Below are 11,766 nucleotides of genomic sequence, written 5' to 3'. Positions count from 1 at the left end.
CGATTCGTTGCCTCTTTGTGGAAGTAGACCTCGTATCCGTTTTCTATGCTAGGCGATTGAGTTTTAAAAAGTACAGCACGATTATGTCCTTTTCAATTCGATGTTTATTTCTTGGAGGCGAGCTTACGACAACTGGCATTACACAACTCAATTCTGACTTATATTTTATTATTATTATTCATTTTCGTAAGTTCACCTATTTGAAAATCTTTTTAAACTAATATTATATTTAATAAAAATAATTTAATTTATGAATTTGATTTGATTTATGGTATTTATCGCTTCATTTGATAACATGATCACTATGAATTGATGTGTCACGCTAAATGTTTGCTTTTTGAAATAATCAATGACTATTAATTTGATAATTAATTATTAATATTCTCTAATAAGTTTTAAAAATTTTAGTGTCATGCTTTGTGTAGTGTGATAATGTCTAAGATTTTATGGTCTAAATACTTCTTATCGCGTCTTACTGTGGAGGAAAGGCAGATTTTGCCCAAGCTCCCTCATTTTTATCAGAATTTATTGTTTGAAAGATACACCAAGCAACCCGAGCCGGTTCATTATATTCCTGAACGTGGTTTATGGAAAGTTGATCCGAACACTTATGAAAAGTATTCATTGTCGAATATATTAAGGATCCCTGTCCAAAATGTCCCTGTTAACGTATTTCATCCCCAGGAAAGACATCGGGGACTTTGGGCCAATGAGGGCGTCGTCCTGGGCCTCAGCAAAAGACGGAATGCTCCAAAATATGCGAGACCGTTTTCACCATAAGTAAATTTGCAGTTTTGGAAAGGCGTGGTTCCCTAATTTATCGAAGAGACTGATTATCAGCGAAATCCTCAATCGAAAGATGCTTGTTGTCGTCACATCGAGGGCTTTAGATAAGCTGGACGAGTTCTATGGACTTGACCACTACATTCTCTCTGTATTATTATTGCTTATTTTAGACACACGAAGTCGACTTGAACTCTAAATTTGCCTGGGATTTGAAGCGTGAGATGCTACTGGCTCTACATGACTCGCCAACTCCAGTCCACAATTCATATCAGAAATATCTTGTTCATTCTGTAGTGTTTCCGCTTATTCTCGATTAGCGACAAGATTGCGAATGGGTTGGACTCGACTTGGACGAGGCTGTTGAAAAATGGAAGGCAAAGCAAGGATCTCCCCTTCCACTGAAAGATGTTTATGCTCAACAATATTTTGAAATGAATGAGTAATATTAACGTGTTTAAATTCCTGCTTTTTTTAACTATCGATTTTTTTTAAGTCAAAAAATTATGATGCTATCGAATCTATCGATGTGTCCCGCCCCGCATTCCTGTCTTCACTGTACAGCAGTCAAACTCTGGTTCTGAAGATTCTCCATCTCCTCCCCGAATCTTTATTACCTGAGATGACTGCCTATTTTGACAGTTGGAGCGCAAACGAATCGAAGCTGCCGTCGGACTTCTCCTTGCAGAAGAGTTATGACAAGATTGTGTGCGAAGGTCGGTTCGAGAGTCTCCTAAAGACATCGAATCAACACCGTAGAGCATGCTTGCTTGCCGGGAGGTCCACGGGGAGTGGAGAATGGTTGGAAGCCTTCCCGATCGGAAGCTTGGGGACTCTCTTGGATTCTGACACACTGGGAGTTGGTATCTGTCTACGTATCGGTCTCAAAGTTTGTGAACCACGCAAATGCCGCTGTGGTGCATCGATTGATCAATTTGGACTCCACCCTCTTTCCTGTCGAAAAAGCGCTGGTAGATTCCCGAGGCATTCAGCTCTCAACGACGTTATAAGAAGAGCTCTCGATTCAATCGGATTCCCATCAGTGCTGGAACCACCTGGATTGGACCGAGGAGATGGAAAACGCCCAGACGGGATGACTATCTTTCCGTTTTTGGAAGGAAAGCCTTTCGTATGGGATTCAACATGTTCCGACTCCTTGTCCAAGACAAACATGTTGGAAAGTGCCTGCAATTCCGGCACAGCTGCGGATAAAGCAGAGGACATCAAGAAGAAGAAATATGATGGGCTCACCGATCGCTACGTTTTCCGGCCGGTTGCTGTCGAATCCCTGGGATCGATTGGGAAGGAGTCGTTGTGCTTCCTCAAGTGTATTGGACGTCTCAAGACCTTGAGAACACACAATCCTCTGGAGACGAGATGGCTCCTCCAGAACGTGTCCCAAGCAATAGTGAGAGGAAACAGGATCGCCATCAGTTCTTCTTCTTATTGACCTTAACATCATAATTTTTTGACTTAAAAAATCGATAATTCCTGCTTTTGTAATTTAATATCAGTTTATCTCTTAAGTTAGCAGTCACTTGGTTAATTTATCAGATCGAGACTTGTATTAAATCTTTTTTATATGAGTTTTTTTGTCGAAAAAATATACTTTTATGCCATATTCTTTAAATTTTATTTTATGTGTTAGTTTGCAATTTTTTCAATGCTTTACTTTTTGAGTGATTATGTCATTTATAGGAATTTTTTCGCTTCATTCTAATGTTATGATGGTATGTCCTGTACAATATGCTTAATATTTTATTTGGCAGTCTGAGTTGTAGTTCGCTTTTTCAATTTGTTTTTCACCGGTTGACTTCCTCGACTTTGAATTCGACAAGAATAATATGTGACATTCGGAGAAGCAAAAATATGATGATTCATATCACCAACCTACATTAAAAATTAACTCGATCAAGTCTATATTTTGCTTGCCTAGAAAAATCTTCCGGGAATTAATTTTCCAAAGCATCTTTTAAAATTCAATACTTTAAAGGATCTTTTAGAAATCTTTGACATAGCCTCTATAAGAAGCCATTACAAGAAACAAATCTAGTACGCTAAAAATTTTCCAATAAGTTTAGTTTTACCAGCATTAAAAATAATAACTTTTTAAATTATTTAAGTACATGAACTAAAACTAATTTAAATCAATACAAGGCATAGTTAAACATTATAATTGGTCAAAGAATTTAAAAATAATATTTATGATAATCAAAGAATTAGGCATCAGGCACATTCGGCCCAGCCACGCTACGTTTTCTCACCGAGAGAGGCCGTCACCTCGGGAGGATTAGAAACGACCCCCGTGAGGTCAATCGGCTTTTTGAGCGCGTCTCAATAGCCGTACTCAGGGGGAACAGTTTCTCTATTCTCTCTGCGGCTAGTAGCTGACTTCTTGTTCCATTTTCTTTTCATTTGTAATAAACTATTAAGGCTTCATCAAAGAATTTACTTTTGACATCTACAAGGTCAAAAAATGTAACGCATGAGTAACGCGTTGCCCATGTCACATAATATCAAGTTTTTTATATAAGTAAGAAACTGAATATATACCCGTACAGTTGTATTCTATAAATCGATTCTATGACCCATATAGTATGTCACAGGCGTTGGGGGTTACCGAGCGCTACAGGTTACCCGAATGGACTTGGAAAAAAATCAAGAAAAAATACTTGAAATTTTATTTTTCGAATGTTAATAAAACTGATTTTTCAAATTAATATACTTAATTTGACCAAACACAAAAAATTTTTATTGTAAAAGAGGGTGTTAGTAAATTTTTATATTAAAAGGCTCCAAAATTTTTATATAACGTAACACAGAAATTAAAAAAACTTTTTTTATTGATTATAACTAAAATTAGGATTATGTATGATCTTTATATATTGTCACCGTCTTGAAGGGACCCCCAGGGTTGAACGGAAAATTAAGAATTAAAAAGGCAAAAGTAAGTAAAAAATAGTATTTTAATTATTTTTATAATAATTCTAATGTTTAATTTATTATTTTAGAATGGCTTGTCTAAATTTTTATTTTTACATATCAAATTATGACATGCGATGCGACATTGTGACCTTACTCATGAGCGAGTTCAACAAATTATCGAATATTTGAGGAATGGAACATATCCCGATCCTTGTTCTCAATCGAAAAGAAATTTTCGGAAGACCGCCAAACGATTTGTATTAAAACGATTTGAATCTCCCGAGATATTATACTATCGTGCTGCACCTGGAGTGTTATTGCGTGTTTTTTCTTCATCTGAGATGAATGAAAAAATCCAATCCATCTATGAAGTACACAAATCAAATGGTCATCCCGGGCGTGATAGACTAATGGGTCTATTAAAAAAAATTGTTTATGGAGTTAACAGACGTGAAGTTATGAGGGTTTTGCAATCTTGCCCGATATGCAAGGCCAAAAATTTAATGAATACAAGACCCGTAATACAGCCAATCCGGGCATTTTCAGTAAGAGAGAGATACATTTTTGACCTTATTGATCTTCGTCATTATACTGAATTCAATCAAGGCTATTCCTGGTTGTTAGTAGGACTGGATTCATTTTCAAAATTTTGTTGGACTAGTCCTTTAAAAACAAAAAGAGCCAAAGAAGTTATAGAGAAAATCAGGGATGTTATTCTTATTTTTGGGAAACCCTTAATTTTGCACACGGATAATGGAAAAGAGTTTGTTAACTCCACTGCAATAGAAATGTGCAATGCATTTAATATAAAACACGTACGCGGAAGAGCAAGATGTCCCTGGGTTCAAGGCCAAGTTGAACGGCTGAATCAAACCCTCAAAAATATGCTCTCATCTACCGGCATATCTAGAGGGAATAACTATAATTGGTGCGGAATTCTGCGAGAAATAACGAGTGCATACAATAATATGGTACATTCAACTACGAAAAACACTCCTTTTCGACTAATGTTTGGACCCTCTGCTAGCGAAACAATTTATGTGCATTATTCAGAGCCTGAAATTAATCAATTATTGGGAGAGATTGATTCTTTGAATAATACAGAAATCAGTCCAGAGCTTGAAATAGAATATTCTAAATGGATCTTTAAAGTTAAAGAGGAAGATCGTTGTCTGGCGATAAAAAGTTCGGACAAGGCAGCGGAAAAGATGGCTAGGCGAAGAAAATGGGCCAACGATGTTGAAGTATACGAGGTTGGCATGAAAGTAGTGCGAAAAGTCTTCGTGGATTCAAATATACACACCAGAAAAGGTCTATGTCTTCAATGAGTCAGTCGATGAATCTGCGTAGCCACTAATTGCATCTCCTCATGATTGTCTGCAGAAATGACTATTTTATGGTTTCCACATGAGTCTTTAAAATATAGCCGCAAGGATTCTTTGACTCTTGAGTTAATTTGTATTTTTTGTTCAGATATTCCAATGAACCCCTACTATTCTAATAATTTATCTATATCATCATATTTAGGGCAATTTAAGTGCTAAAATGCTATTTTTACTTTTTATATTTTTTTTAATATAAAATTGAATTTGGAATAACTATTTTTTAATTTTGTTAAAAAAAACATACATTATAAATGCTATAAATGCTTTTTGTAATTTTAAATGCTAATTTTTTTTAAATGCTAATTTAAATTGCATTTAAAATTTTTTTAATTAAATTAATTTAAATAAAATAATTTAGCACGCTATATAGTATTTTGAGTGATGCCAAAACCCAACTGTTCGTTCCTTAAGAAAGCCAAGCGTATAGTCTCAGAATTCAAAGATTAGTTCTGTATTGCTGACGATGGCCTTCTATTTTGTTCTCTTTGTTTATCCAAAGTCAACTGTGCAAAAAAATTTTCAGTCGATTCTCATCGTTCTTCTTTAAAACATCAGAACAATATGCGTATAAATGTAATACAATTGTAGGTCATTCATGTGATTCAGTTCAAACAACATTAACTGAATCAATCAAAGTAGATTCGGTTAAAGAAACGATCACGGAAGCTTTTGTACAAGCAAACATCCCGCTATACAAATTAAAAAATGATTCGATCAAAAAAATGTTTAAAACATTTAACATTAACACTCCGTCCGAATTTTCATGCAGAACTACGGTTAAATTTCTTGCACAAAAAAGATAAATGAGTTGACAAAATTATTAACGTATTAAAGTTTATTTTTTAACTTTTAGAAACGAAAAGATTTTTATAATAATTGATGAAACAGATATCCGAAGGAAAAGTTTTGTAGTGATTCTAATTGGAAGCATTCGCTTTCCAACAAAATCCTATTTGGTTGAATGCAAACCACTGGAAAATCATGCCAATGCTGCTATCATCTGCCAAATAATAGATGACGTCATTAGAGAAATGAAGATTATTCGTGACAATTTTTATCTGTTAATCTCAGATTGATTTCTGGTGATATAAAAGTATCTAAATAAATAGGCGGTAAAACTTTAATGGTCATGTATAACAACATGCATCATGTGACTTGTGTTTCTCATTTGGGATCACATATTAAACAAACGCTCCAGGGGCGTTTGTTTAATATGTGTAAAGTTAGGGGCGTTTGTTTAATATGTGTTATATTGATGTTATAAAAAATTATATTATAATGGAGGGCCTATTCCAATTTGAATGTTTTTGGCTATGACCACGCTACTGTAAACCACTCAATTAACTTTATTGAACCAACCACCGGTGTTCATACCCAACATGTGGAGTCCTATTGGAATAAAAACAAATTCCATTGTAAGAAAATGAAAGGTGTCAAAAAAGAATTTTTACAAGACTATATAAACGAATTTATGTGGCGTGACAACGTAATTGGTGATCCTTTTGAAAAGTTAATGGAGCTTTTGAAAAATTATTATGTTGTTTAATAAACTTGTTTCTAAAGTATAGTATTTATTTATAAATTTGATTTTTAGTTTTACATAATTTTAATGTTTTCGTCGAATGTTTGATATGTATAAATTTAGGGGCGTTTGTTTGACATGTATAAATTTAGGGGCGTTTGTTTAATATGTGTAAATTTAGGGGCGTTTGTTTAATGTGATCCCTCATTTGTTACACAATACGGTTTTACGTATAAAGTCTGCATATCCGGAAATAGATGGCTTAATTGCAAGCATTAAAGCTGCCACAGTAAAAAACCGAAGACGTCGTAATTTGTCGTTATTATGACATAGAAGGACTACATTTTTATGATGATAAGGCAAATATTAAAAATTATATGAATAAAAAAATGGAAGAAAACGGATTTAATCCTATTATTGAGATGACTGAACCGAAAATTAGCTAACAAGATTATTTTTTACTTTCACGCTGTCAGGCATCCTCTGCATCCGTTGAAAGAGCTATTAAAATGCTGAAAAATATTTTAAAAAAAGATAGAAACTTCTATCCAGACAATATCAAGCATTACTTCTTATTATATTACAATAAATAAAATTTAAATGTTATTTTTATTATTTTGGCGCCTGGGGATCATATCGAACACAGAAAGAGGATGCGTAGTCTGATTGGGAATGTCGGGATCACCTAATTAATCTTGTTTTCTGGCCTGACGGTGCTTTTCGTTTTTAAATAAATAAATTTTTATTATTTTAAGTTATAGATTTTACAATTTTAAATGCTAGATTGATCATTTTAGTGCTAATTTTTTTAATTATAAATGCTAGACTGCTGGCTGGCTAACCGTCGGGGGAATGTACTCAAAGTCGCTAAGGCGCTATTCAAACGTTATTGGGACGTTCTTTGAGGAAAATTGCCTGTCAATCCTAGCAGGAGATCTTAATGCCAAAAATGTGAGTTATGGATGTGAAACTACGAATATGGATGGACTGTCCTTGAGGACTTGGCCAGTAGCTTGGGTTTTTCGGTCTTTACATCGGAAGAACTGAATCATTATGCAGACAGAGGCAGGGCTGATCGCTTGGGTCTCTTTCTATGCTCGGCATCAATTAGTCCTTTATGTTACATACCGAGGTTGGAAGCGGACATTGGCTCTGACCACGTGCCGCAAACGATGTTGATAAAGATGACTATGAATGTTACGGAGGACTTGTTCATTGGTTACAACCTCGTGAACATGAACTGGAGTTTATTCGAATCATATATGCGGGATTCTCTTCGAAATGTCGTGTCCCAGCCTCTGAGAAGCAGAGATGATATTGACAATCTCGATGATCACCTTAGATCGTCAATCATAAAATTCCTGGATGTTTATGCATTAAAAAATGTATGGAAACCCAAAGGAACGCAAAAGCGGATGAATTCGAAACTTGTCACTCTGATCAGAACGAAAGGTACCCTGGAAAATCGCAGGAGAAGATGTCGGGTTGAGTCAATCAAATGCCGCCTGAAATTGGAGATCGACAAGATAAAATCTACTATTGCAAAAATGGCCAAGACTGAGGTCGAAAGTAAAAATGGAGGTCTGAATGCAGAAAACTGGATAAGCGAAACCCTAATTTCTGGAAAGCATATCAACGCCTTACCAGAAATGATGCCAAAGGATTTGAAATTTCACTAAAAGAACCAGACGGGAAATATATCTCCTCTGATCGTATCCGGAAGTACTCAGGAACCAACTCAGTCAGGTTCAAGAGGTCGAATCTACCGTTCCACGAGGGACTTATGACCGAATTGTGAAGAAGCTTGGCTCTTCGCAATTATCGGAGGGACCATTATGTGGGGCGATAACACAGGAAGAGGTTGAAAGGGCAATTGCTGGGTTGAAGAACAAGGCGCCTGGCTTCGACTACATCCCTCCGAAGTTGTTAAAGAAGGCCCCTGAAATCTTGATACGAGCATTGACTATGTTGTTTCACGCCAGCTGGACGTTCGGACACCTTCCATCGGCGTGGAAGCATACGATTGTTCGAATGATTCCAAAATCTGGTAAATCGACACTGCTGGCACAGAACTACCGGCCAATTAGCCTCATTTGTGCTTTCTCTAAGACAATGGAAAAGATTGTCTTTAACAGACTCTCTGGTCATATAGAATCACAAAATTTGCTTTTACCCGAACAATGGGGATTTCGTGGAGGAAGATCCACAGGGGACTGCCTCAGGGAGTTAGAGCACCAATTATCCCGTGCTGACAGAAATGAAGCATGGCTAACTGTGGTGTGTCTGGATCTGGCCAAAGCCTTCGATAGCGTGTGGCACCTGGGCCTACTCTCCAGAATCCATGACATCGGAGCCGGGATAAAGACCTATCGATGGCTGGAGAGCTTCTTGTCAGGAAGACAATCATTTGTCCGCTGTGGAAACCGCCTATCGGGGTGTGTGGAACTTAGAAGGGGAGTCCCGCAGGGATCTATCTTGAGTCCACTTCTGTTCAACCTCTTCTTGGCGGACATTCCTCTGCCGTCGACACGTACTGGCAAGCTCGTTATCTATGCTGACGATATCCTGGTCATGGATACCTCGAAAAGGATATCGCAGTCTTGGAGACGACTGAAATCATACATTGCAACGCTAAAGATGTGGACTATAGAGAAGGGTTTGACCCTAGCACCGGAGAAGCACCATTTCATGGTTGCGGAGAGGGAGTCGCTATGCGGAGTCGTGTGCATATGCGATGAGTAGCTATGTGATGGATCTCTCAAAAGCAAAAATCTTTCTTACCTGGGAGCAACCATCAACTGTCGTGGCTCGTACGTAGAGCATATAGCAAATCAGAGAAAGAGGAGTGTGAGGATCCTCAAAAGCTTAACCAGGTTCCATCTGGATCCGGACGTACATCTACTATATACAAAACGTGTGTGCAGCCAGTCCTCACATATGGCTACGAGGGCTGGTACGGTACGGAGGAGAGTGACTACCTGATCGAACAGTTGGAAAAGACAAGACGTTTCGCTATGAAATTGGCTTACGGAGTACAACTTGACGGAAGGTTAAAAGACTCACAAGAATCCTCTGTGCCCACGATCCGGATGGTCTTGGAGAATTGTCGTCAAACATGACTAGTATTGGGGATACGCATGGAAAGAGACACTTCGGTGCCTTGTTTTTCATCTCCCCGCCGATGATTTCTTCTTTTTGTTTTTCTTTTCGCTCAATAAAACGCTATTCTATTCTATTTTATCTATATTCTATAAATGCTAGATTTAGCGCTAAAAATTTTTTTTTAAGTGCTAGAAACAATTTGCCCTAATCATATTCTTGGACAGTTTTGACAAAACAGCGAGACACCAAGAAAACTTTGTAGAATACGCATTCGAAATTATCTATTTAAAAAATTATCAAATTCTGCGCCTTTTAAAAATATTGAAATACTATATTTCTTAATTTTAAATATAATAACTAAGAAAATTATGGTTTAATTTTTATAAAAAATTTTTAAAATGTTAAATTCGAGCATTCGGTAACATGTAGTGCAGCGGTTCTCAAATGCGGCCCCCGGGGCCGCATGTGGCCCCCAGGATTTTTTTACGGCCCCTCTAGAGTAACTAACTTTTTTAATTTTTTAATAATGTTTAAATTTAATTATTCATTTTTAAGGTTAAACATATCCATAATTGGTGATTTCATTAATCAATTTGAAGCACGTTTTGGGGTACATTTATATAAATTTAATTTTTAGAATTTTAAAGAATTCCTTCCTTTAATGAAAATATTCGCAACTCCATTCAGCGTGGAAATTAAGGATGCGCCTGAAAAGTTTCAACTAGAACTTATTAATTTACAACATGATATAGAACTGGCGGCATTGTTCAAAAATGCGTCCATTATTAATTTTTACGAATTAATTCCTCAAGACAAATTCAAAAATATAACACACAATGCAGATATGAATCTGCATATTTATGCGAATCAATATTTACTAAAATGGAAAATATAAAAATATATAAAATATCTTTTGTGCGGCCCGCGAAGCTAATCTTAATTCTCGATTTGGCTTTTGAGCTAAAAAGGTTGAGAACCCCTGATGTAGTGCTCGGTAACCGGTAGCGCCTGTGACATAGTATTTTAAAACAATTTAGTTTCATTTGAAATAAATGCTTTAGTTTATAAGCTAGGATGTCGGAAATTAACTCCTTATCTGAAAAGGGAAAGAAAATTTATTAACCACGAGTAACCCTTAGATTGCTCACAAACTTTCAACTGGACGCAAACTGAGCATTTACCAAATAAAATGGTACACACAAGACTTGTTGGATAAACAGATGTACAAATATTATAATATTTTTTTACCCCGTATGATAGGACAGTCTCTATTTATCCTGAATTATCAAGTGCATTACGGGTGGTGAAGAATAACGAGTTATGTTTACGGAAAGTGAGTGTGCTTAAACTATCTTCTAAGGATTTGGCCAGTTCTCGCAATGTCGCTATCTTCATCCAAAATAGATTTTTATGTGTCCAGTCTTTCAACAACTCGCGAGAATACGTCATTCAGTGGCTATCTTTCAATTAGAACTCAAATCTTCGATAATTGACAACGAATATAGCCAGACCATTATTTCTGAATATAGTGAAAGAAACTTTTTCTATAAGACACCGTTATGTGGCAAGTTCTCGGTGATCTTAAACATCGTTTATATATATTCTAAGATATTATATCTAAAATAAAAATCAGTCTTCTGTCAATTCAGTCAATTCATTTGCCTGATTTCATAGTATAGATTTGAAATAAATTGGTTTTTTATTTTTGATAGCAAAATTCTTATCCCGATTATGACCGTTATAATAGAAAATACTCAAGTCCGACTATTTTTAATTTTTACAAACAGTAAATAAAAGTCGCCAACTAGAGGTCATCAAATACAAGTAAGCAGACATGAATAGACGTTGGGGATGATAAAAAGTGGTAAATCGACTTAAAGTTGTGCAACTTATACCAACTCGACTCTGGCATTGCCAAGTATTGCAAAATGGTGCATTCTGAGTAAGGACTGTCCTTTAATGTGATGACCAGCAGGACAACCAAGCAGCAGAGAGACTTGTGTGGTCGAGGGGACTGAAGACATTAAGCAACTCTTACATGATTCAATT

General features: G+C 36.2%; 1 protein-coding gene across 1 annotated transcript; it reads left to right on the top strand.

The window, feature by feature from the left end:
* Nucleotides 1–3,842: 3,842 nt before the first annotated feature.
* Nucleotides 3,843–5,036, top strand: LOC115227166 (KRAB-A domain-containing protein 2-like). The gene has a single exon (XM_029798078.1). The coding sequence runs from the start codon at nt 3,843–3,845 to the stop codon at nt 5,034–5,036; it is 1,194 nt and encodes a 397-aa protein (XP_029653938.1).
* Nucleotides 5,037–11,766: the final 6,730 nt, after the last annotated feature.

The sequence above is a fragment of the Octopus sinensis genome, unplaced genomic scaffold, assembly GCF_006345805.1.
Source record: "Octopus sinensis unplaced genomic scaffold, ASM634580v1 Contig02042, whole genome shotgun sequence".
Taxonomy (NCBI): Eukaryota; Metazoa; Mollusca; class Cephalopoda; order Octopoda; family Octopodidae; genus Octopus; species Octopus sinensis.
This window is presented reverse-complemented; position numbering and strand designations above follow the sequence as displayed.